Source organism: Acomys russatus, chromosome 15 (assembly GCF_903995435.1).
Source record: "Acomys russatus chromosome 15, mAcoRus1.1, whole genome shotgun sequence".
Classification (NCBI taxonomy): domain Eukaryota; kingdom Metazoa; phylum Chordata; class Mammalia; order Rodentia; family Muridae; genus Acomys; species Acomys russatus.
Genome location: NC_067151.1, coordinates 40,638,021 through 40,663,734, shown reverse-complemented (window position 1 = coordinate 40,663,734; position 25,714 = coordinate 40,638,021). Strand labels below are relative to the sequence as shown.

The 25,714-nt window shown below is 43.3% G+C and overlaps 1 protein-coding gene across 3 annotated transcripts in view; it reads right to left on the bottom strand.

Moving 5' to 3' along the window:
• The window catches only part of Kcnab1 (potassium voltage-gated channel subfamily A regulatory beta subunit 1), a 380,966-nt gene that overhangs the window by 1,069 nt on the left and 354,183 nt on the right, over positions 1 to 25,714 (bottom strand). For all 3 annotated transcript variants that reach the window (XM_051157257.1, XM_051157258.1, XM_051157259.1), the window contains exons 9-13: positions 19,091 to 19,176; positions 18,290 to 18,410; positions 17,144 to 17,238; positions 10,339 to 10,459; positions 4,032 to 4,120 (exon numbers count right to left, since the gene is read on the bottom strand). In XM_051157257.1, coding sequence (XP_051013214.1) covers positions 4,032 to 4,120; positions 10,339 to 10,459; positions 17,144 to 17,238; positions 18,290 to 18,410; positions 19,091 to 19,176 — 512 coding nt within the window. The remainder of the gene's footprint in view (positions 1 to 4,031; positions 4,121 to 10,338; positions 10,460 to 17,143; positions 17,239 to 18,289; positions 18,411 to 19,090; positions 19,177 to 25,714) is intronic.

The window sequence follows — 25,714 nt, the reverse complement described above, 5'->3', positions numbered from 1 at the left end:
TTAACGTGAAATTAGTATAGAAAATTAGGGTACTTTTGAGGGTAGTACTAAGTCCTCCAACATTATACATTTCAGTTTGCGCGTGTGTGCGCGTGCACACACACGCACACATGCACTTGGACAGGCCATCATAGTCATATACTCAAATAGCCTCATGTGGCTAGAAGCTGCAGCAGTGGATGGCATTTATCTAGAGACTGGGAATAAACTTTCCAGCTGCTCCTTAGAACTGGTAAAGGATGTTTGCAGCTTAATAGGCCTCCGATAGACGGAACAGCACGTGCACGAATAGGAAACAGTAATACCAAGACTAGTGGAGATAGAAAGGAGAAGGGAAGAGAAGCTGGAATGTGTGGGGAGCTTGAATGTCTTTTATAAGAATTAGGGTTTCATTCTGTAGGTTGTGGAGAAGCCCCTAAGGCAGTGGGTCTCAACCTCCCTAATGCTGCAGCCCTTTAATACAGCTCCTCATGTTGTGGTGACCCCCGACCATCAGATTATGTTGTTGCTACTTCATAACTGTAGTTTGCTACTGTCATGAATCATAACGTAAATATCTGATATGTGGGATATGTGGTATGCGATCCCCATGGGGGTCATGACCACAGGTGGACAACTGCTGCTCTAAGGACTTGATCCCACCAGATACCTGGGGGAACGTAGAAGCATGAGTTGGAGGCTGAAAAATACACAGATGTTAAAACATCACAGTCCAAGTCAGAGACAGTAAGGGACTTAAGGCTGGTGACAGTGGGGTGCGAAGGGAAGTCTGGGGAGTCAGTGTGAAATAGGATGTGTTGTGTGCATGTGGGGGTTTGTGCAGGCCTGACTTGCATACAGGCAGCTCATGCAGGGCCAACGTTTATTATAAGAAAATCAAACATACACATTATACCATGAAACGAGAGACAAAGACCAGCTTTCTCTCTGGAATAGTCTGACTCTTTGTAGAGACTGGTAAGATGCAATTAGGATGACAAGTTCTGAGGTTTGGGCCTCACCCTTCCGCTGCAGTCCTGTTGGCTGAGGTGACCTTAGCAGCCTGAGGGTTTGAAGCAATAGCACAGCTCCTCTGTCGGGGAAACCTGTGGTTCTGGTTATTCTTTTTCTACCTGAAGCTAAGGACGAGTTTTGTTTCCCACTGAGTCTCAGCTATTCTGAATAGCTAAAGTTACGAGGAGAGTTAACAATGAGACTGCAGTTCAAAAACTGACTTGTTGGAAGAAATATCCAGTGGGCTGGCCATGTGAGATGAGAAAACCTCACGATGTCAAAATTCGTATCAGCTAGAAACAGTGAAAAGAAAAGTACTTGAATAAAATAGGAAAATATATGCAGTGTTAAAAGACCAGTGTTTTCTCCAGCCCCACTGTCTGCTCTTGCAGAGGTTCTGAGTTCAATTCCCAGCAACCACATGGTGGCTCACAACCACCTATAATGAGATATGATGCTTTCTTCGGGCATGCAGGCACACATGCAGGCAGAACATTGTATATGTAATAAATAAATAAATCTTTAAAAAAAAAAAAGACCAGTGTTTTTCCAGAGGAGCCATACTTTTAGAATTTTATATGAAATCACTTTAAAAATATACTTTCCACCTTTTTAAGCTGTTGTGCAGATTTAATGAGACCATTACAGTTGTACAACCTTACTGTTAGTCCGCCTAGAAGACAGGTGGTGTAAGGGAGGTTCTGCTGGGACGGGAAGTCATTAAGGAGGTCCTCCAGGACTGAGTTCTTTGGAGATGATGGGAAGTTTTTCCAAGTTGGGTGGTGGTTTCTTTGGAGGCAAAGCATGGACCACTATTAATTGGGCGGTTTGGGGCTAGAGGTTGTTTGAAGTGTTCCTGGTGGCTGGAAAGTAGAATTCCAGGGCGGGGCGACGGGGGAGGGGAGCGGGTAAAGGTAAGAGTATGTGAGAGTGAGCGTGTGTGTGTGTGTGTGTGTGTGTGGGTGTGTGGGTGTGTGTGTACAAGGACGTGTATACACCTGTCCCATAGGCATATTTCATTGCTCGTACTTTTACAATTCTTTAGAATGGTCTTTTCCTAATGGTGACCAGCAGTCACATTTTCTGTACATTTGCAGCCAATTCCATCTCCAGTATCTAGTCTACTTTTCACCACATCTAGGACTTCCATCACGTCATGTCTAGACTGTTACGTGCTGGTGCTTGGAGTGAAGGAGAAGGGAAGTTTGGTAAACGCTTGTGCTAGCAATGAGGCTGTCTGGGTAACAGTCCTTTCCTTTGCCTTTTGAGAAGAGAAGTCCCATCCTGCTGCTGGCAAGAGTCTTGGTAGGAAGGAAATGCTTTGAGAATTAAAGTGTCCTTTCCCTCACTGCTCAGTAGGCTCCTGCAGCTCTGACAGCTCAGAGGAAGGCTGCAGCTTCGTGCCTGCTCCTGGTAGTGACTTCCCCTGGGATTAAGGGTCATAGTGTCAACATGGTAGGAATCCTGCATTTTTCTTCCTGCCAAGATTTTTATGTGTTCCTCTCAAATCTGCAAATTCATCCCAGTCCATTGCCTTGGTGAAGATCACAGGGAGCAGCCTCAGGGATCTCTAAACATTCAAATAGAAGCTCATCTGCCCTCCTAACCCTGTAAAGGGTTCCGTACCTATCAAGTAAATAATAGTTTGGTATAAGCCATGTTCCCTCCCAACTTAGGTTCTTTGCACTGCTCTTTCTTCCTGAAATATTCACTCATGCTGTGGAAAGGTATGTAAATCAGTCCAAAATTCAGAATAAACATCCTACAGGGAGGAAGCTTTTGCAAAGATACTATGTCAGGTACATCCACCTGTCTCTCAATTGCTCTCTGGTACAATATTCTGTTTGCTTAACTTTTTCATAATCTGAGATTTTGTACATTTTTGTCCATCTCCTAGTAGGGTGTAAGTTTGTCAAAGACTCAACAGTATCTTGTGTCCTGTCGTGTTGTCAGTGTCTGGTACAGAGCTCTCAAGAGACCAGCTTTAAAGCATAGATCTCTTAATTCACTTTTTCCTAGTCCACCAGCAGTTTGAGGGCAGGCTCTTACTCTTTCTCATCACAGTAACCCAACTGTCGAGGTTGGTGCCGGGTACAGTAAGTACTTCATAAATGAGTGGAATTGAAATTGCTGCATCTGGGTATAAACTGTGCCCCCCACCCCATCATCACGGTGTAACCTTCTCTTTTCCCAATGCATAACTGAAAAGGAAAGAAGATTGTGTAGTTCATTGGAGGGGGGGATTCACTGTGAAGGGTCGGACCCCACAGAATCCCAAGAGGAATTATGCCTGGGCAGGGTTTGGAAAATGGTGGAGAGGATTGCTCCACTGCCTGGTTCTGAGAATGGTGGTGGCCAGGCAGGCAGTCTGTACCATTTTCTCCCCATCTCCTGGGGACAAGGCCCTGGTATGGGATGGGCCTCCTGGATTTTCTTTCAGGGGGATGGATCCTGAAAATTCCAAACAGGAACTAATTCTCCAGTGACAATGACTAAGGGCTATATTGAGATTACTGTAGTGTACTGTAAAGTACTCTCAGTGGAAGTGGGAGTCAGTGGAGAATAGAGCCATAGGTCTCTGACCCTCAGGCCTGCAGTCCAGCAGGAGGAACAGACAGTTGTCACATATCTTACTCTAAGCAGTGTAAGTGGGCACCACAGGATGCTCTTAGATGACTGAAAAGGAGAGCCTTGGCATCGTATATAGGCAATAACTTAGGTAAAGAACAAATGAATACATGAGATGTGTATATTGTCCTATAACGTTACATCTCAAGCAGGCAGTTAAACAGGCTTTTATGGTTAGACCTATCCGTTGCCAGGTATGACATTGGAATGTACTGCCCCACACAGGATGAACCGGTGGATTTTGAGAAGCTTTGTTCAATAATGAGAGGACAGTCCTGGATCCATGTGTTACGTGAACAGTGCTGTTGCTTCTTACGGTCTCATGGTCCCCCTGCTGCCTTCTTCAGGACACTGCCTAGAGACACACTCTAACGTTCCCTGAGTTTCCTACAAGGGCCTGCAATACTTGCCTGAATGGCACCAAGGTTTTCAATGAGTTGTTCAGGAGTGGATGATCCCAGGAGCACAGAACTCACACCCTCATTTCTCAGGCACCATGCTGGAAAGAGCAAAGCCCTGGGTCAGGATTATCAGTGCACTCATAAGCATCAATACAGCTAAGTTTGTAAGAGCCAAGGTGTGTGTGTGTGTGTGTGTGTGTGTGTGTGTACGATAGAGGATATACAGTATTCCCCTGGATTAAAATCTGGAACAACACCCCTCTTGTTCAGAAGTTTGATGTAATCCATGCATTTGAATAGTAGGTTTGTGGCTTTCTTGTATTTTGTTCCAAGAATATTCTGGTAACCTGAATATTCAATACAGGTAGCTGTCTATCATAGAAATATTCTTGAAAATACCCAACACTGTTTACCAACTCGTAATGTATGGAGTCTCAGTTTCTGCCTAGGCCCATGGTTTTTTGTTTTTTTGGGTTTTTTGTTTGTTTGTTTGTTTTTTGTTTTTGGTTTTGGCCAGGCTCCCTTTCTGTCTTACACATGGTATCACTTTTCCTCGTTTGTCAACCTTTTGTATTGATAATATCTTTTGTTTTGTTTTTGCCAACTCCCAAGGCCCCAGTCCATCAAAACTGAACCTATGTTTTCTATGTGGGGATTGTGGAGAATGCTGGAGAGAACCAAGGAGTTTTATGTCTGGTACCTCATATGCTTATGTGTCCCCTCTCCTTTGCCATTTATTTAGCTAGCCTCACAAGCCTTTGTGGCCCTTGGTCATCATATTTTCCTCAATGATATAAAGTATACTCTTTTGGTGCTGTTTGCTTGTCTTTTTTTTTTTTTTGAGACAGGATCGAGCCAGGCTGATCTCCAACTTGGTATGTAGCCAGGGTTAACCCTGTACTGATTTTCCTTCTTTCATCTTGTGAGTGTTGGAATTACAGGCATGGTCAACCACGTTGGCAGAATCTCTACCCTAAAGCTTTGTATTCACTCTCAGCAGGTGACCTTCCCTTGAATTTTATCTAAAATATCAAATGCACCATGTAGAATGTTCCTCTCTCTCTTTTAACCTTCTTAGTATCCACAGTGATATTGTCCAGTTGCCGAGGATGGATGCTGTTTTGGCCTAAGGCCAAACTGCCCTGGATCCATCTCTCCTTTTTTGGATTAATTAAACATTTATTCCTCCGTGCCCTGAAGGTTTTGTTTCTTATTTTCCTTTGTCAGCAAAGAATGCTCAGTTCTTTTTCCACTCTAAAATAGTTTCTGACTCCATATTTATATAGATACTTCTCCAACTTGAGGAAGTCCTGGAAGGTCATTTTAGGCTCCTGTACTCCCCTTCGTTATAGTCCAGTCCCCTTCGTACCTTGTCCTAGAAGCCAAGGCCCCCAGGGACATCCTGGTTACAATGAACATCTGAGCATGGATCTACATGTTTCTGCTAGACCTTCCTGCACTGTACAGCTCTTATCCAGCCTTGCTTTGCCTGTCTCATTTGGCACAGTGGCAGCATCTTTGTCTCCTAATCTAGAAATATGGGATCTTTAATGATTGTCTTTTTCTGATTCCACTTTCCCTTTTAAATTCCAGGTCTAGTAAGTTATTCCTCCTGTTTCTCTAACCCACTGGTCCTTATATTTTAGCATATAATGGACAGTTATGGTGTGGGGGGGGGTTATGAAGCGTCCATTCTAGCCTCACAAAATATAGTTTTATTTAGAAGATCTTGGCTTGAGATGTGTGCATCTCTGTACTTATTTGATAACTTCTTTTTCTCATCCAAGCTGGCCTTGAACTTCTGACACTGCCTCCGGAGTCCTGGGATTAGAGGCCTGTGCTACCATCCCAGGTTCCTGTGGTGCTGAGGCTTAAACTCAGGCCTTCATGAATGCTAGGCAAGCTCTCTACATTTCCAGCCTGGGGATTTAAACTATTTTTTTTAAGGGGAGGGGGAGAAAAGGCTTTATTGAAGCAGAAATTACATTTCAAAAATACTTTAACCCATTTTTCAAGTGTTCATTAACTACCTTTAAAAAAAGTTTACCAGCCCTTAGCAATTTTAGATTGCAACCATTACCATTTTAACCTTAGTTTAGTAGGGCATTCCCATCACAACCCCAGGAGAGGCAGCGCCAGGCAGTCACTTAACTAATGTTTTTGCTCTGTCCTCTTTTGAGTTTGATTTCTTTCACTTGGTTTCTTCTGTGTTGTAGCAGTGTGTCCTCCCACTGCTGCAGAGCATCCTACCATGTAGACACTGAGGACCTGGGGCGCCCCTGCTGCCACTGTCCTCCTTCAGCCCTCGGGAACTCTCTCCAGACTCGCTGGTTTTCTTACTTTTTGCTTGGCTGCCCCTTTGTCTTAACCCAGACCCCTGATTCCTCGCTGCAGCTTCTCTTTTATCATGTCACTTTCCTGACAAGATGGCTTTCCTTAAGAGGATGTGCATTTCTTACCCTGGCAAATCTTACAGCCTCAAGGCTTCCTGCTTTGACTTTGATGCTTCAGGAGCACTGGTTTTTTTTGTATTTTAAAGATTTATTTATTTATGTACCTGAGTGTTCTATCTGCATTTATACTTGCATGCCAGAAGAGGCATCATATCATATTATAGATGGTTGTAAGCCACCATGTGGTTGCCTGGAATTGAACTCAGGACCTCTGGAAGAGCAGACAGTGCTCTTATCCGCTGAGCCATCTCTCCAGCCCGCAACACTGGTTTGTTAATTTTTGTATCTCTAAACATCACACTGATTTTTCTTCCTCGGGGAGCCCTTTGCCTGGAATATGCTTTTGCCCTGACTTTTTCTTTGCCTCATTAGCATTTCATCCTTTGAGGTTCCCAACAGTCTTGCCTTCTCCTTAAAGCCTACCCTGAACTCCGGGCCAGCTTGGGTGCCCTATATATACAGTGTCACCCTGCACTCATACCTGTTAGTTTTCTTGACTTGCCCATTAGGCTGTGGGATGTGGCTATCTTGAATTGGGTGCTCAGCAGCCTGCCTCCTACTTGTACCATGATTAAACGTTTGCTGGGGAAACGTAGGCATGGATGATGTCTCGCACATCTGCCTCCTATTACTCAAGACCTGCTGTCAGCTGATCCTCTGTTACCTGACCAGCCTTTGAGGCACTCACTGAATCTATCCAGGTGATCATAGTCAGCACCCATCCCCCTTTCCTCCTTGGCTTTATTACATTCTGCTTTGCATTTAAAACTCCTTTGGTACCTAACTTGGGAGTTCAGTGCAAAATCAGGATTCTGAGCAATTGCTGCAGGAGCAACTGCTTCCTCCAAGGGCCGCCCGGCTTTGCAGATCTGGCCGATCCTTGGATAGTGCCTGTAGCTGATTCTTCATAATGATCCATCTAACTGGGCATCATTAGCAAGCAGGTCCATGCTGCCCGTTAGCTGCCAGCAGGCTCTGAGTGCTGGCTTCTGGGGAGCAGCATGCAGATTCAAGAAGTCTGTTTCCTGCTGGAAGCTTGCCTTCTCCAAGTCACTGTGTGTCCCCAGAGATCAAAGGCAATGAGGCTGAAAATCATTACTTTCTGGGTCTGAGAATTCTGTGGGCAAAAACTACTTGTTTGTAAAGAGAGAAAAAAAGATGACAGGCAAGGAAAACATCTAGGGCAGTGGTTCTCAACTTTCCTAATGCTGCAACCCTTTAATACAGTTGCTCATGTGGTGACCCCCAAACATAAAATTATTGTCATTGCTACTTCATAACTGTAACTTTGGTACTATTATGGCATTTATGTGAATATCTGATATGCAGGCTATCTGATGTGTGATTCCTGTGAAAGTTTGGCCTCAAAAAGATCATGACCCACAGATTGAGAACCACTGATCTAGGGCATAGAGAAAGGAAAGGGAGGGAAAAACAACTTTTATCAATTTAAGCTCAAGCTCTGTACATGAATATCTAAGCAGTGAAAATCTAAATTTTTCAAAAGGTTTTCTCTCTAGGAAGATACTATTTTCTTTTATTTCTTCCAGAATTTAATATAATAATCTTGCTATTTGTGGGAAGTTGGTTTTTACCCTCCCCGCAATGTGCAGAAGCACTCAACTCCATTTTATAAAATGGCATGACATTTGCATACACATGCTCCTGTGTTCTTTAAATCATCTCTGTATTAGTTATAATGTCCAAAACAGTGTAAAGTGTTGGTTCACTTTGTGGATATGGAGAGCCAAGTGTACTGAATTCATGTTACTACCTAAAATCTTATTTATAATAGTAGAATACAATTTTCTTGTGCGTGTTAAGGAAGCCTCAAGCCCAGCATGTCTACTTCTATGCAAATGTGTCATTTGTGGGCATCACCATCCTTACCACTTACATATACAGTTTTGCTGTAGTCCAGACTTAACAGCTATGGATTGTATCCACTATAGATGAGATAATCAGGCCAGGTAGCTTGTCATGGTCCTATTTCCTGTTCTTGCTGAAGCTGCAGATACTGCATTAAACATGTTCTTTGATTCTTTTAAAGAAAACATCAAGGCAGTGCTCATAAATTCCCTTGTGCATATGATAAACAACCTCTTCCGTCTTCACTTTTACTTAGTGTCAGGGTGTTCACAACAGTCAGAGTAACCCTTGGAGTCCCCTCTACTCTATGGCTTCTGGAGATAAATCCAGTTGTTAGCTTTGTTACCCAACGAGCCATCTCTTCACCTTCATTTACAGTTTCCAGTACTCTTTGCTGTAATTTTTTAACTTCTAACCTCTGCAGAGCCAAGCTGTCAACAAATAGGCTGTTACTTATTTGCACAGGCCTTACTATCTTATCCTGGACTGTTTATCTCTCTGGGTCAGTGTGTCTGATTTGCTGTTTAATCGAATTGCCCCTCCCCACCCCAGAGTTAACACCTGTTTTATTCCTTTCTTAATTACCATGCCCATTCTATTAATTATCCAGGGTCATTGTAAGACAGGGTTCCTCACAGCATGCACCTACAGGAGTGTTCCAAGTGTAAGAATGAATGTGAGATGTATCTAACACCCCCTGGCACCCCCACCATGGGTTTGAGCCCTTCTGTGGTCAGCGTGGGGGTCACTAACCATGTGTGACTACTGAGCCCATGTTCAGGTTGAAGGTTCTTAAGATGGAAAATACACACTATTTTGAAAACAGTCTGGAAAAGAGTATTTTTAAAACCTCAGGAATTTTAAAATATTATATGTTGAAATGAGAATTTAGTGGATAGATTGTGTTAACTTAAATGGGTTATTAAAATTAATTTCACCTTTTTGTTTTACTTTGAAGATATTTTTAAGGTTTTTATGTGAGTGTGAGTGTGTGTGTGTGTGTGTGTGTGTGTGTGTGAGAGAGAGAGAGAGAGAGAGAGAGAGAGAGAGAGAGAGAGAGAGAGAGAGAGAGAGAGAGAGAGAGAGAGAGAGAGAGAGAGAATATGCCATATGTCCTCAGGAGGCCTGAAAGGGTTGTTGGGTCCCCAGGAGCTGAAGGTACAGATGGTTTTGAGTTGCTGGACATGAGTGTTGGGAATCAAACAAACTCCAGTCCTCTGGAAAAGCAGCAAACACCCTTAACCACTGAACCGTCTCTCCAGCTTTTGTTTTACTTTTTTAGCATGGCCATTGGCAAATCTGAAATAAAATAAGTAGTTCCCACTCTGTTAGGATGGACAGTGCCAGTGCATGTGGTTTCGGGTGGCCGTGACCTTTCACGGACTACACAGCCCGAGAAGAACAATTTTCATGGCTGTTGAAAAGTTTCCAGGGGGGAGCAGCCCTGCAGTATCAGCTTTCAGCGCAGCAGGAGCTGCGGGCCTCTGTGTAGCCCTATTTCCCAGCCTCTCACCAACCTTGTCATCGTGTCAACAGGGGTGGGAACTTGAGCCCAAAGAAATGGGTGTCCTTGTGCAATGACACAGTTTATGTGCATATTTAAAATATATTTTTATTACATTTTTCCATACAATATGTTCATGATTTTCCCTCTCCCAACTCCTCCCAGATCCTCCCTACCCACCCGACTTTATCCCCACCCCCCATATTTTCACTGATGTGTTCTTATGTGATTGTCTTATAAGAGACAAGAGAAAGAAAAAAAAATTTAGCATATAGAAAATTCTGGGAAACCTTGACTAGCTCGCTTTCTGCTGCATGTATCAGAAATGATACTTCTGAAATCAGCTTTACAGTAGACATTTTACTGTGACCGGGTGTGGATCAGCCTGTACATTTTTAAAATGTGCATTTTTAGGAATCTCAGCAAAAGTAACCCCCCATCCCCTCCCCAATTCAGATCTTGCTCTGCCATCCCCTAGTAATTTTCTTACCCACAGCTAGCTGAGGTAGTGTGCATCCCAGACGCTCAGCAATCGGAGACAGGTCCTTTAGCTTGTTTTGCTGCTTTCTCCCTTCTTCACTTACAATTCTCTCTTTCAACCACTGGTAGCACTGGGGATAACAATAACATGTAAGCAGTAATATATTAGTATGATATCAAAACTTGTTTAATAAAATAGAACCACCTCTGGATAAGGTTGGAGAAATGGCTCATCAGTTATGAGTGTTTGCTGTGCTTTCAGAGGACCTGAGCTTGGTTGCCAGCACCCGCATCAGGCAGCTCACGGCCACCTGTAACTCTAGCTCCGGGGATCCTGTGCCTTCAGGCCTTCAAGGGCACGTGCACACTAACCCAGCTTTCTGTTAGGAGAGCTGGCCACCAAGCTTTCTGCCCCCTAAAGAGCATTGTTTTGTTTTATTCTTATAACTGCCCTTTCTTTTGCCTTATTCCATTCCTAACCTCATTGTTATTTTAAAACTTTTTATGTACATGTATATGCCTATGTGTGAAGATGCCCTTTGAAGCTGTAGGAAGATATAAATCCATAAGGGCTGGAGGTAGAGGCAGTTGTGAGCTACCCAGCCTGAGTTCTGGGGATTGATCTCAGGTCTCTGCAAGAGCAGCAAGTGTTCTTAATCACTCAGCCATCTCTCCAGCTCCCTAATATAATGATATGGTAATTATAATAATTACAACAACATCATCATCATCATTATTACTATTATTATTATGACTTCGTATTGATTTCCTGTTGTGGCTAGTTTTAATGCCACAAATTAGAATCAATAGAGGATGTGTTTAAGGACAACCCAGGCAGGGCTGGAAAAATGGCTCAGCAGTTAGGAGCACTTCCAGAGGACCCAAGTTCAATTCCTAGCACTCATATGGCAGCTCAAAACTGTAACTCCAGTTCCAGGGGATCTGACACCCTCACATAGTCATCCATACAGACAAGACAGTGATGCACATAAAATAAATAAGTAAATAAATCTTAAAAAATAAAAAGGGACACCGCAGGAAACTATTCTTCAATCATGGGAAATGATGGAGCTGACCTGTATAGCCTAGTAAGTGAGTTTACTTTTTAAATATGAAAAGCCTTTCAGAATTTCTCACTGCTCTACTCTGCAGAAGGTTCTGCTCCTATAGGAGACGGGAATTCTGTCTCTAGTGTACAAGGCTAGCACTGACCAGCAGCAGCTGAGGGGAAGGAGTGCCTGTAAGAACCTTCCTCTTCCACAGCCATGGATCTGAACCTTTTCAGAGGCAGTAGGATGCTGTGGAGTTGGCAGTTGACCATAGGCACTCCTTCCACCAAAGCCGGCCATAGGCTGCTGGCTTTTGTTCTATTAAGTATTTTTTCATCACCCTAAGATTTTCCAGAGAAAAGGATAACCACATTATGTTTTATTGTGAATTTTAGAATAATTTTACAGATGTGAAAAGGAGAAGGGCAAGCTGCCCCAGTTCTTTCTGCTCCTAGATATCAAAGGCTTATGGTCTGGCTTCTTGCTTAGGACTTGACTTGGGGACGTGGCCAAGTCTCTCCCAGCTTTACCCTTGGGAAGTCTCCAGTCTTCCAGAGGAAGGGTGCCTGAAGAGACGTGTCTAGAGATGACAGCTGGGGCCAATGGTGATGGATGGACGGCTATGCACAATGAGCACATACTCAGGGCCCAGGCCCCTTCTTGAACCAGGGCACTGCCTGTGTCAGACATCCAGCAACAATTGTGCATGTCTTAAGTGGGAAAGTTTTGTCAATCCTTACATTTTATGATCTTTCACAGAAGAATGTATCTCAGACAAAATGAGACCGTTAATAGACAAACGCTTTTGAACATTAAAAGCAGTACAGTTCCTGCGGTTTCAATATGCATTGTACACATTAAGAATGCTTCATTTGTTTATCAATTTTATGGCACTACTCTTATTTTTGAAATATTATATGTAATAGATTCTTTTTCTTAAGATTGGTGTGTGTGTGTGTGTGTGTGTGTGTGTGTGTGTATGTGTGTCTAGCCTGCACCAACTATATTGAAAGACTTCGAAAAATAACCAGGATTGGCCTGGAGAGATGGCTCAGTGGGTACAATGTTTGCTGCACAAGACTGGAGACCCGAGTTTGGATCCCCAGTACCCGTGCAAAACTGGGAATGATAGTGTGTGCCTGTATTTGCAGCACTTCTACAGTGAAAAGGGTGTCAGAGGCAGAATTCCAGAAAGTTGTGGGCCAGCAGTGAGTAGCCAAAAAGAGACCCTTTCTAACAAGGTGGAAAGGGAAGACTGACATGTCAGGTTGTCTTCTGACCATCACATATGCACAGTGGTGTGTGTGTGTGTGTGTGTGTGTGTGTGCCCACACTTACATACTCAAGCCCTTACTTTAACTTCTTCTTAAGTAGGAAATGTTAGCAGTGGGAAGAGGTAAAGTATAATTAAAGTATTAAGTATGAAAGTGAGCCTGTGTTTTGTACAAGGTAGGTGGTGAGTATGGCTGCCACTCTGTGGATGACACAGTGCTGTGGGTTCTGTTCCTCCATAATGTGTCCCTTCACATGCCTGCCTCACTGGAAGTCTTTGAGATGCTTCTTGGACATCAGGGTTAGGCCATTGGTCCCTGTATCCCCAGTGACCAGCAACAGAGTCCAGTACTGAGTAGACAGTAGCATTTGCCAAAGTACTAATTGTTAAGATTTGTTTGATCTTATGTTTGGAGTTATCACATTCATTCATTCTCCACTTATTAAATAAATCATGTGTCTGGCTCTGTGATGGGTTAGAAAGCTTTAGTTTCTGTCTTAGAAACATCCACAAGTAAGTGTTTTGCAGCTGAGTGACCTTCCTGTTTCAATGCTTTCCTCACAAGCCGTGTTGTAGCATCCTCTTTTTATCCAACACAGCGGATTGTATGGCGGAGCTGATCAAAGCATCTTTCTCTTTTGGCTACTGTTGTTGGTCTCACAGGTTGGACATTGCCTAACTGGCCATTCTTTGCTGGTCTGAAACTAGTAAAGAAAAGATCTTGTTTCTTCTAGGATACATTCTCTTAAGAATGTAGGCTTAAGGCTTTCAGTTTTCCTGCTCCCAGCTTCATTGGCAAGATTCGTGTAGTGGAAGAAAATGGCATATTCATGTGAAGAGATAAGTAGACACAGAGGACTAGTAATGTTCAAGTTTGGTTCAGATCACTACTGAGCCCAGCACCACTCCATCCCTAAGGATTGCCCTTGGGAGAGTAGAGTTCTTAAAGTGAGGTTGTTCATGTTGAGGTCTGTCACTGGCAGCCAGAGCACTTCAAGCCTCTGTAAGAAGTGTTGGTAGAATAAATAGAAGAACGTGCATAAAACTCAATAATTCTATTAAGCCACAAGGTTTGTTCTTAAGGATATGATGGGAGGACCACAGGAGAATGAAAACACTTCCGGGAGGCAGGGAAGAGTACAGTGCATTTGGGTGGAAAATGAAATAGCACAGGAGAGTAGAGGCCAGAATGGAAAAGTAGACTTGACTTAGATTCCAAGAGGATTTGAGATTTATTCTGTAAGCATTAGCTGAAGTCATGAAACCATTCTAAAATGGGTTATGATACAGAAAGAGAGGAATTGTTGAGAAGGAGGAGGAAATGAAATCATCCGAGTTCACCCCTGCAGTAAACTTGGCATGGGAAGATGAAGGCCTGCATGAGGGCTGTGCAAGGGTGAGCCTGAGGGGCGGGATGTGGTCTGGGGGATTTAGAGCCTTGCTGGATTCAGTGAGGATGAAGAGGAAGAAATCTGAGGTAGCACTATGATATCTGACCAGGATGGCTGGGTCTTGGGCAGAGGCATTGCTGATCTTAAGGAGGACTAAGTTTGAGCATAAGGGTATGTGAGAGTAGATCCTATTATGCTTGACAGATAGTCACAGGGCATCAACTCGACTGGAAGAAGTGGTTTTCTTTTCATCAGTGCAGTCAGAGCTGATGGCATGGAGTTAGAAGTCAATGTTAAAGGATGGGGCCAGCCAGAAGAGGCTGCCCTGAAAATTGCCTGGCAAATATCGTGCTTCCTGCAAGAGCTCTGGGGAGTCTTAACGATTGACTCTTCAATTGTAGTTCAATATAGCAGACAAAATATTAGCACTTCATTGATATAACAACAGCGGGCAGTATGAAAAGTTGCCAATGTATCTGTCCACTTGTTTTCTGTTGCGCTATTGTATGGAGGGTGCCCTTCTATTTGCTTCTTTCGTATTTATTTTTTCACTTTGGTAGTTATGCTTACGTAGCTTTCCCAAGAACAGACATGCTGCTCTGAAAACATTTGGTTGATAGTGCGCAGCCTGGTGGGTTTGTGGGCGTCTGTAACCTGGTACTTTATGAACAATTGCCTTTTGCTTGGACAGGCTCTGAACGTTTCCTGTTCCAGTGGTGGCCAACTTGATTGACTTCTTGAAAACCAACTAAACATCAGCCCAGTTACTTTTGGGCTTAGCCACATTCAAACATTTTGTGTGTTCTCCCCACCCACTTTTTTCTTTTGTTAGTGCATTTGTGGACGTTTTCCATCTGTGTGTGAGCTTTTTTTTTTTTTTTTTTTTTTTTTATCAAATAGCGATAGAGGCTGACCAGTCATACCGACCAGATACAGCACAACCACTTCTGTCCTTTAAAGACCTGGGTGTGAAAGGAAACAGATGTCCTTGGAAAGATAATTCACTGGCAGCAGGAGGCCTGGGTTCTCATGTCAGCTTTATCTGTTATGAGTTTATGGTCTTAATGTTGCTTAATGTCCCCGGGCTTCAGTTTCTGCATCCGCCAGAAGCCTGCCTCTCACAGGATTACTCTGAGAACACATAGCCCACATATGTGAAGGGCTCTGAATTTTTTGGAAAGCCCATGAAAGAATATACAGATGGTCTCCAGCTTATAATTGTTTGACTTAGGATTTTCGTACTGATAGGCAAAAAAGTGTATCCATACAACCTCTGTTTTTCACTTTCAGTCTATTCAATAAATTACATGAGATAGATAGTCAACTCTTTAGTATAAAAAGAATTTGCATTAGATGATTTGTTTTTTTTTTTTTTCAAGATAAAGCTCGGCTAAGCTATGATATTCAGTAGGTTAGCCGTAGTAAATGCATTTTTGACACACAATTTTGAGTTTATAATATGTTTACCTGAACATTACGCCATCATAAGTAGAGGAGTGTCTATATAGCAATTTAGCTTCGTCACAACTGATTGGAAGCCATTTGTGTCCTTTTCCCGCTGTGAGGATAAAAGGAAGTAAGAGAGAACTCCCAGCTCACTGGCACCCAGGAAATGCTCAGTAGAGGCCAGTTCTCACTATTCCCTTCCCTCACGCCCTCCTTGCCTCCTTTTTCATGTCCTTGCCTAAGACGCCTTTAGTTTTTCTTCATGGGCTTGTTTAGAGTTTGTTCTGAATGACCTTCAGTTTTCAGGAACAAGATCTCATTAAATATTCTGAGATAACTGTGCTTTGGGATAATTAAAAAATGAGAACACTGTCATGTCAGCATGCTTTGGGGGATATTTATATCTGGTGATTTTAGAGAACAAACAAGCTAAAAGCTCAACTCTTGTAGACAGAAAGGACAGTAAAAGCCCAGAGCTAGAACGTTCTGGCTAGGGAAGTGTTGATGGTCAGTTGTTCGTCCCATCATGTCTGTGTCTGTGTAATGTCACTGCCAGTCCTTCCCACCCCCACCCCCCAGCCCCCACCCCCAGCTCTGCTGGGAGGCTGGACTTGGCTTGGACTGTTCTTTTAGTTCAGTGCTGGTGGAGGCTGGGCTGGGCATATGCTTCCTCTTAGGATGACTTTGGCTTGTCTGAATTTTTTTAAGATTCCTGTATTCTCTCTCCCTTGACATTACAGAGTAATTTGTGATTCTAATGTTGTTACAAATTCTCTCAAGCTGTGAAACACACAGGCATCTTGTTGTTCATCAGGAAAGATGTCTGTAGTGCTCCCCAATAAGTTAGCCATCAGGAAGGGGCCTAAGATGGGACTGGGCGATGAGGCGTCAGCACAGTCAAAATATATGATAGAATTTGAACAAAAATGCCATTAGGAAACCCATTACATTGTATAATATATATTGACTAAAATAAATAAGTAGATAGGTAGGTAGATAGAACAGACAGATAGATAGATAGATTATATATATATATATATATATATATATATATATATATATATATATATATATATATATATATAAAAACCCCACTGGGCAGAGTGGAGGCTGGTGATAATGTGTTCAGTATCTGTCTCCTGAGGTTCTCTTTCTTTACTCTGACCCCAAATGCAGTAGGAAATGTAAAATGTAAGCCAACATCAAGTCATGCCCAGCTATAGCTGTTTACGTAAAATGGATTAAGCCCCTATGGCTTAAGTTTTATTTTCTAAAGAAGAGGAAAAGTAAATCCTCTTACATATAAAAGGGATTTAAAATTTTGTCATTTCTAGACAAGGAATGAAATACCCCCTTTAACAGAAGAGTAAGTATGAATGTAAGAATGTAGGGATTTTAGTCCACAAGTCAACCAGTCATTGGACACTTTCCTTTCAGTCCCTAGGGGCAAATTCTTTGTGCAGGCAGATTATGAAGGGCTGACTGATGCTTTGCCAGCAGCAGAGACCTGGGCAGCGCTGAGGGGGCCCTGCCAGAGGCAATGGCTGGCTGAGGCCACAGTGTGCTTAAGCTGGGAAGCCCTGGGCTGCCACTCCACTCCTTCTACAATCCATATTCTTCCCTCTCCCAGATTCTTCTACAAGTTGAGGAAAATACCTTCAGCGAAGCTCTAGAACTTTCTGGCACCCCATTTCCATATTTTCCTGAAATAATTCCACAGGCAAGTGGAGACCATGTCATTGCACCAACCCCTATTGGGAAAAAAAAACAACACAAACATACAATCAGAAAAGTGCTTGTGCTAGGTGGGACCAAAAGTGAGGGTGTGATTACACAGCTCTGTCAGTGCTGGAGGAAAGCTGGCCACATGTGAGTTAATACCGCCATCATGTTTCCATTACAACTCAGGACGTACAAGTTATGCCTTCTTCCTTTAGAAACCAATTAAACATGTACTGTCTGTTCCTGGGAGTGAGCCATATAAGCAAACCTGAAAATACAGCTTATTCATGATCTTTTTGTAGCCACAATTCATAGACCAAGAGATAAGAGTTACTTGCAAAAAGCCAGCGCTTCCCATATCCACGCAGTGTCTGACAGTGCCTGGCACTTGGCAGGACCACAGCCTGCTACATAGCATGTAGCATGGAGCAGCATCAGCTACTGTTGAATTTGGAATGTTTTTAATCCAGCATTTCCCTATTATTTTTAGGGAAAAAAATATCTGGAAATTCCTTTGGTACATAGGCCTGAAAAATGTGGCTTATAGGTGTTTCTAATATCTGAAATTCTTGTGTTTATATTGTCTGTATATTTCCACCCCCCAGGCACTTCCACACAAATAAATTGTACCTGCCTTGTTGCTGTTGCTGGATTTCTTCTGTCTTACCCAGTCCTGGGCATAGCACAAAACACAGATGTGATATCTATGTTTGTGAAAGATTACCAGATCTATTCACAGATGCATGTTTGGGCTAGAGCAAGCATCTATACAAAGCAAGCTTATCTTCTGGATCCTGGCTGTGGGTGCCCCTGCAGATCAAACTTACCCACCAGGTCCTCTTTGTATGAGCATCGTTTTGAGCAGCTGTTGAGCGTACATATTACAGTCAATTTACAACCCTGTGATTGTCACCACAGTACCTTGTAGACTAAATAAAAACCTCCTGATTCTGCCACGATCTCTGAGCTACATGGTACTTGTCGCCTCTATATTGTATTAGTTAGGGACATTTGGGAAAACATTATCCTACGCCCCCACCAGTGAGTGATTCTCAGACTGTGACCTTGAACACACATTACCTATTTTATGGTAGAGCTCTGGCAGCTGGACCTCCACCTTCTCTCTCTGGAAAAGATGGTACTCGGCCTGTTCACAGACGGGTGGGATCATGTTGAACTGCCGTGCCACAGAGTAGGCTTCCTAGGGACAGAGGAGGTTGCAGGTGAGTTTATACTGAGACACACTGGAGCGTCTCTGTGATTTATTTCCACGGGGGGAATCTTCGTTTTGATGGATTAAATATGAAACAAGGAAATAATCCAAATACACCCAAGGGTGTGGCCATAAATATCACCAAGAGAGATACCGAATGTGAGGAATCCTTTTTCTTTGGGAGGGGTAGACTCAGTAAAGTCTGGAGCAAATTAGTGAAGGCTTGAATCATGTGCTATTAGAAAGAAGATGTTTGAATATGGTTAGGCTCGTAAATAAAAACTCAGATAAAAGTCATCAGTAAGTGGCATGGCATAAGCAGAATAGTTACTAATAAGCTTATTTCAAGAAAGGCAGAATAGTCTCTTTGATAAACTTATTGTAAGAGAGGTAGAATACTGTATTTGCATATCTCCCTAGCTTTGAAATCCTCTCTGCCCCTTTGCCAGCAAAGGACAGGCTAAAACATGATTCCTACTGGAGATCTGGCCTCTTGTGTTTGTTCTAAGCTGCTGGGATCCAACCCTGAAATTCACCCCTCTAATGATGGAACTGGTCCTAGAATTCCAATGTCCTGGTCTTGTGAGAAGAGTCTGCAGATGTTACAACTTAAACGTGGTATTCAAATAAGGTGCTCGGCGGCCATTAAAAAAAGAAAATTAACGTACCATGATCTCCATTGCGCTCCACCTCGAGGTGCCCCAGTACATTGCCATGCCTTGGTTGATCACGTGCGTCATGGCTCGAACAATTTCTGTGGAAGCCCAAAGAGTATTCCATGAACTCACCTAAATGGCCGAGTTGTGTTTTCCCCTCCTCTTCAAAATTTAGAAATTTAATGTAATTATTTGATTGATATAATTACTCTTAACCCTGATGACAACATAACATATCATCAACAGCAGTTTGGAGGCTTGACAGTACTTTTAGGTAAATTGACACTTCATTTTCAGTTTGCAACAATATTAAACAGCATTAAAAATGTAATGACCACTACAGGTTCTTTCTTTACTTGAATCTCTTGATGGCTCTTGTTCACAAAATGAGAAGGGAGGGAAAGCATTTGTTTTGACCATAGACTATAGAGTCACAGAGGATGAATGGCCTGTCTCTTCTGTGTGGTGGATTTGCAGGGCTATTTCCTTCCCTCAAGAGCCATTTAATAGAGATGACTCAAATAACTGTGTCTAGCAGGAAGATAAACATAAAATGTTGAACAAACAGCTGAAGCCACAGGGGCTCTAAGCCCACTTTGACACACCCTGTCCTTGACTACTTTGAACCAAACTTTGTTCTAAGACACCCATATAATTGGTTTCACCAGGGCCCGCTGGTGGGCCCGCCCAGTTTACTAAGCATTAGCTTCTTTCAGCTTCACGGCACATTTCCTGATCAGGAAGACTAATCCTCCCCACATAGGGTAGAGCTAAGCTAATCCTCTTGGCACCAGCCGGATGAGATACAGAACTAGGAGGCACGAAGAGCTTCAAGTTCAAGTTAGCAAAATCCTCAGGCAGATTACACAAAGCAAGTCAACTGCACCCCTAGGACGCCAGATCACTTCCCGTGGTTAAAGGGTCAAGGCCCTAACACCTGCAGATGAAATGTCCTTCAGAATGGAGTCCTTGCTCAAGACAGAATTGGGGTAGATACATTCTTTTCTCTTTTTTCCTTTTCCTTTTCTCTCTCTTCCCTGCCTCCTCCCATCTCTTTATTTCTCTTTCTTCTTTATTGGTCTTTGAGACAGAATATCACTGTATAGCCTTGACTGGTCTGGAATACACCAATGTAGAGCAGGCTGCCCTTGAATTTACAGCAAATCCCCAGTCTCTGCCTCCTGAGTGCTGTGATTACAGATATATACTGCTATACCCAGCTTGGGGTAGGTGATGTCTTGTTTGTAGTTAAGTTGGTAGGGGCCAGGATTTGGGTTGAGAGAGCCAAGGTTAGGGTCTTAGTGTCTTTGTGGCTTGGCTTACATGTGTTATTTTAGGGTTCCCTTGGTTGTTTGGTTTGAAGATGGGAAATGCTTTTATTATTCACTGCTATCTAACAAAGGATTTGGTTTATTAGCTCAACACATTTTCTTGTGGTCAATATCTTATCACAGCATCTAACTAAGGTTTATTTATCCCTTGTTAAATAAATGTGAAAAATACTTTAAGAAACCTTCCCCACTCTGTTGTGGAAGTTTTGGGTTATATGTAAATATGTTTTTCTTTAATCCCAGGGGTGGGATATGGGGGCAGCTCCACTTGTTCGCAGCTGATAATTGCCTCCTGAGAGGGCACGTGATGTCTGTCAGCTGTGGACTACCTCATGTGTCTTTGTCAGTGGGGATAAAAGGCAGACCCAAAAGGAGACAGAGGGTGTTGGGGGGTGGCGGGGTCGGGGGTTGTCTGAGAAAGGAGAAGGCTGATGGTGCTTCCCCTGCTGCTCCTGGTTGCTGCGGATGCCGTGTGACGCGAAGTCAGAGATAGCCTGAGATGAGGATTGGACTTGCCCCAAGGAACCCAACAACCCTAAACAGCAGGAAGCAGCTAAGGAAAACTAGGCTCCATCTCCCCACTAACTTCCTTTCTCCTTTACCTGCTTTTGGGGAGTTGGAAGGGATTGGAGTAGAGCAGGGAAGAAGAGATTTAAGGGACTCAAAATAAAAATAGTTGTTTAAAAGTACACCAACACCTCTCCTTGAAAGCATGCATAAATGCAGATGAAGATGATAAAGGTTTCTGAAAGTTGAAGCCCTTTCTTTCTTTCTTTCTTTCTTTCTTTCTTTCTTTCTTTCTTTCTTTCTTTCTTTCTTTCTTCTTCTCTCATCTTTGTCCTAGATTAGCCACCTCCATTTTTGCAACAAGTCCCTTCCTGTTTGTATCCCGTTTCTTCCATAGCTGGGAGCTCATCCAGTCAGCATGTTCATTAGACACCTGTTCTGGGAACTGGATATGCTGAGGTGTGCCAAACATGTTGGAAACACTGAAGAGGTTCACTGGGAGTAAGTTGAATTGGAAGACTACCCCATCTGTTCTCTACAGAGAGGGTGAAGAAGACAGAGCAGCCAGGTGGCCAGGCCATGTGAAGTTACTGAAACCTTGGCCAGAGGAGCTAATGGTGGAGGGGAAGTTATGATTCTTCAAGACTCATCTATTTACTTGTTGAACACATTTGGGATAAAAAGCCTGATTTTTGTCATGCACTGGGCTGAGTTCTGGACTCCTCTGTTAGTAAAAACAAAACCCTCAGACTTGGCGAGTTTAGAGTTGGGTGGCAAAGTTGGAGAAATCAAGAGGTGATTATAAAATGCAAACTGTTACAGAAAAATACAAGGAGGTCCAGGTAGGAAAGGAAAGGAAGGATATGCCGAGCTGCGGCTAGGAGTGTCTCTCTTGGGAATTGTGTAGAAGTACTAAAGCCAGCCAACCATGTGAAGAATGGGAGACTAACATTTCAGGATGATGGGACAGCATGCTTAGGGCCCTGCAAGCAAGACAGAGCTCAGTGAATTACAGTGATTGAAATGAAGCGAGGTAGCAGAAATCCATCAAGGAGTGACAAGAGTTTGAGATAAAGTTGCCAGGGGGCAACAAGCCAAACTGGATGTTACTAAAAGTTGAATGGGGTTGTTACCAGTTTTTAGGTAAGGGCATGAGAGAGGCATCCTGTCTTCAGCGGTTACATCTCAGAATGCTGTCCCAGGCGATGCTGGGAAAAATCAGTAGAAGAGGAAGCCCTGGAGTACAGGCCTCCAGGAAGGCTCTGTCATGTTGCAAGAGTGACTGGGAGGAGGGTTTTGGTAATTAAGACAGACAGTGTGGTATATAGTGGGCAGGAGGGAATTGAGGCCTTCTCCCAGATACTTAGTTATAGAGAGGAGGGCAATGGTAGAAAAGCTTTGGATGTGAGGAGCATAGGGATGTTGTGGGTGACACTGGAGATGTAGAGCTGATGTGGCTGAATTCCTGAGATAACAAAGGGCCGCTGCTGGACACTGGTATATTACGGAATGCGGCTTACTTAACTATGCTAAGTTACAGTGGTGGAAGTCTGAAGAGAAAGAGAGAAGAGGTTTTCATTGCCAGCATCAGGTCACAGGAAGGACCCTATTCAGTCAGGTGACTGACCAGGAGCCAGAGGAGAGGGACATTTAGAGCCAAGAACAGAGGGTGCTTCAAGAAGGACGTGGAACACAAGGAACAACCATGTCAGAGGCCGCAGACATGTCTGCTAGATTTATACACACACACACACACACACAGAGAGAGAGAGAGAGAGAGAGAGAGAGAGAGAGAGAGAGAGAGAGAGAGAGAGAGAGAGAGAGAGAGAGAGAGAAACCGCAGACCACGATGTTTTTAGTGTCATTGTGAAGACCAAAGCCAGGCTGGATGGAGGGCAAGCAGGTTTGGAGGCAACCTGTACAAACTCTTTCAGCAGCTTTTAAATGAATGAAGCAGAGAGAACGTGGTTCGTTCAAGGGATTTTCAGGGAGAGTTTTTTTGTTATTGTTGTTGCTTTGTTTTGTTTTAAGATGGAGAGGTGAGAGAATGTCTGGGTACCACTGGAAATGAGCTAGAATGAGGGAATCACTGATGTAACCCATTATAGGACTAGGAAGGGAGGAGAGAGAACACTGGGGTGAGGGGGAGGAGGTGGGTGCTTGTGGGTGGCAGACACCTACCAAGAAAAGGGACCAGCTGGATCTGTGAAGCCAGTGGGATACAGGGTCTTGTTTGATGACTTTTTTTTCAGTGGACTATGACACAATGTAAAGGGTGTGGGTATGAGAGGTGAGGCAGAGGTGCGCAGGCCTTTAGTTGCTGGCCACACTTTCTCTCTGTTGTGTGTGGCTCTGAAGAGAGGGCAGGGAGGAATGAGGAAAGGAGATACCAGTTCTTATGTGGAGGAGGCTCAGCAGTCAAAGCAGAACTTGTAGGAGATTTGAAGAGGTAGCAGCTTAAATTTAAATTAAATTCCTATAGCATCCATCTATCTACCTATCAATTATCTATCAATCAATTATCCATCTATCTTTCTATCTATCTATCTATCTATCTATCTATCTATCTATCTATCTATCTATCCATCTATCTATCTATCATCTTTTGAGACCAGGTTTCTCCGTGTAGCCTTGGCTGTCTTGGATTCTCTTTGTAGACCAGGCTGGCATTGAACTCACAGAGATCCACCTGCCTCTGTCTCCCCGAGTGCTGGGATTACAGGCATGCACTACCGTCTATTTATGTTTTTAAAGAAAATCCCCTAAATTTACCTTATTGATGGCTCAAGTGGAGTTTACATGGTACTAACTTGTGAACACTAGAGGGCAGCATTGTTAAGAGAAAAAATATCCTGACACTAATACTGTTGCTTGTGAATTATGGAAATTCATTTTATTTCTTTTTACCTTGATAGAGAAATTTAAGTGTAAGATTTTAAAATATAAGTGATAACACTATTTATTTGTTGTGTGTGTGTGTTCATGAGCCATAGTAGATTGTGGAGGTCAGGGTCAGTTCTTAGTAGGTGCTCTGAGTCCTAGGGTTAGAACTTGCAGTAAGCACTTTACCTGCTGAGCCATCTTGACAACTCATGGAAATTCACTTAAAAGCTTTTAATATCAAATTAAAATTTGATTCTGAGTGGGGAGCGGACACTAGGATGAGTGTTTAAGCTGCTACATTCATGGAGCTCTGAGGAAAAACACTGGCGAGTGAGGTGAATTCTGCTTCCCCAGGAGTGATTCTGGCTCTCCCTGTCCAGATACTTTTAGAAGCCTCAGCCTCTGCTGTCCTCTGCTCTGCTTGAACTCTAGAAACACCCCCAGCTCCGACCCCCCACTCCCCCTACCCTCCACACGGTACACCCCACCATAACCCCCCCCACACACACACACATAAGGCTGAGCTCTAAAACCTGCCCCAAGAAGAAGCTAAGGCCCTACTGAGGTTCTGTTATGTTAATCAGGCTGAGGCCCCTGGTTGATCCTCCTACACAGCCTGGGGGCAGAACTCCTTTACTTCTTTGTATCTCTGAAAGTACAGCTCCTAGGCCAGCTGCTGCAGGAGCAGCCAGGAACTTATTACAGGCGTACAGCCTAGAGTCCCACCTCAAATCTAATAGACCGCGAACCTTGTGGTGGACTCACTCTGACACCCTGAAGTTTGAGCGCCACTCCCTATCATCCCAAGCTAGCCACTGAGACTGCAAAGCCCTCCACCTTTTCCTCTGTGGTCCTCTAATTGAGCGCTTCCTTCCTTTATTCCCCCCACCCCCCATCTTCTTCCCACTCTTTTCTTCCCTCCCTTTTTACCTTTTTACTTTCTCCCTTCTGTTTCTGAGTAGTCTCTCTACATAGGTCTGCCTGGCCTACAGTTTGCTGGGTAGCTCAGGCTGGCTTCAAATTTGCAGTCCTTCTGGCTCAGTTTCCTGGGTGCATCTATAACTACAGGTATGTCTGGCTATGCATATATGTGCATATGTCTGCATATCTATATGCATGAATATATACATTCAAAAGTTTGAGAAAAGCTATCTCAATGGTCACAAGACTTTGTTAGATCTTTCCAACCTTTCCACGTTGAAATCATTCTTCAGCCTGATGAAGGTTGAATCCCCGGGGCTCTGAGGCCACACGGATCTAGCCTCAATAAATATGCAAGTCAGTTTTGCTCTCTCGGTGCCTCATTTCCATCTGTTACATTAAGATGATGCCGACCCTATGGAATTTGTTCGCAACTGGTACAGATCCTGCACACAGATGTTCTCAGGCAGAGCCAGGGAGTAGAATGTGGCCTTAGCTCCTTTGCAGAGTAGCTCCCACATTTTGCTACATTCTTCTTTCAGTAATGTGGTCCATCCATGTTTAAACTGTGCATTTCATGCCAAAGGAATTGATACAAATACTTTGAATGAAAGGTTTGGATAATAAATATTTTAATTTTGAAATCAGACCTCACATAGACTATGACAGCTTACACACCCTGCCTCCATAGCCTTCCACTAAGTAAGAAATGGCTCTGACACCCAGAGAGTTATGAGCAGATAATAAGATTATATGAACAATAAAGCATGAAGACTAAGGACAGAAATGTATAGAAATTAGTGTTTAAATAAAATATTGTTATGCAAATGCGTCTGGACACAAATAAATCTGGGAGACTGAGACAGTGCACTGCAGCTTCCTTTGGCTGTGGATGAGAAAGGAGGCTGGGAGTCCACTGTTTGGACAGGACTAAAAGCTGGGATATTATGCTTGAGAGAAAATTCAAACTTATTGTATTTAGTAGCCTTTGTTT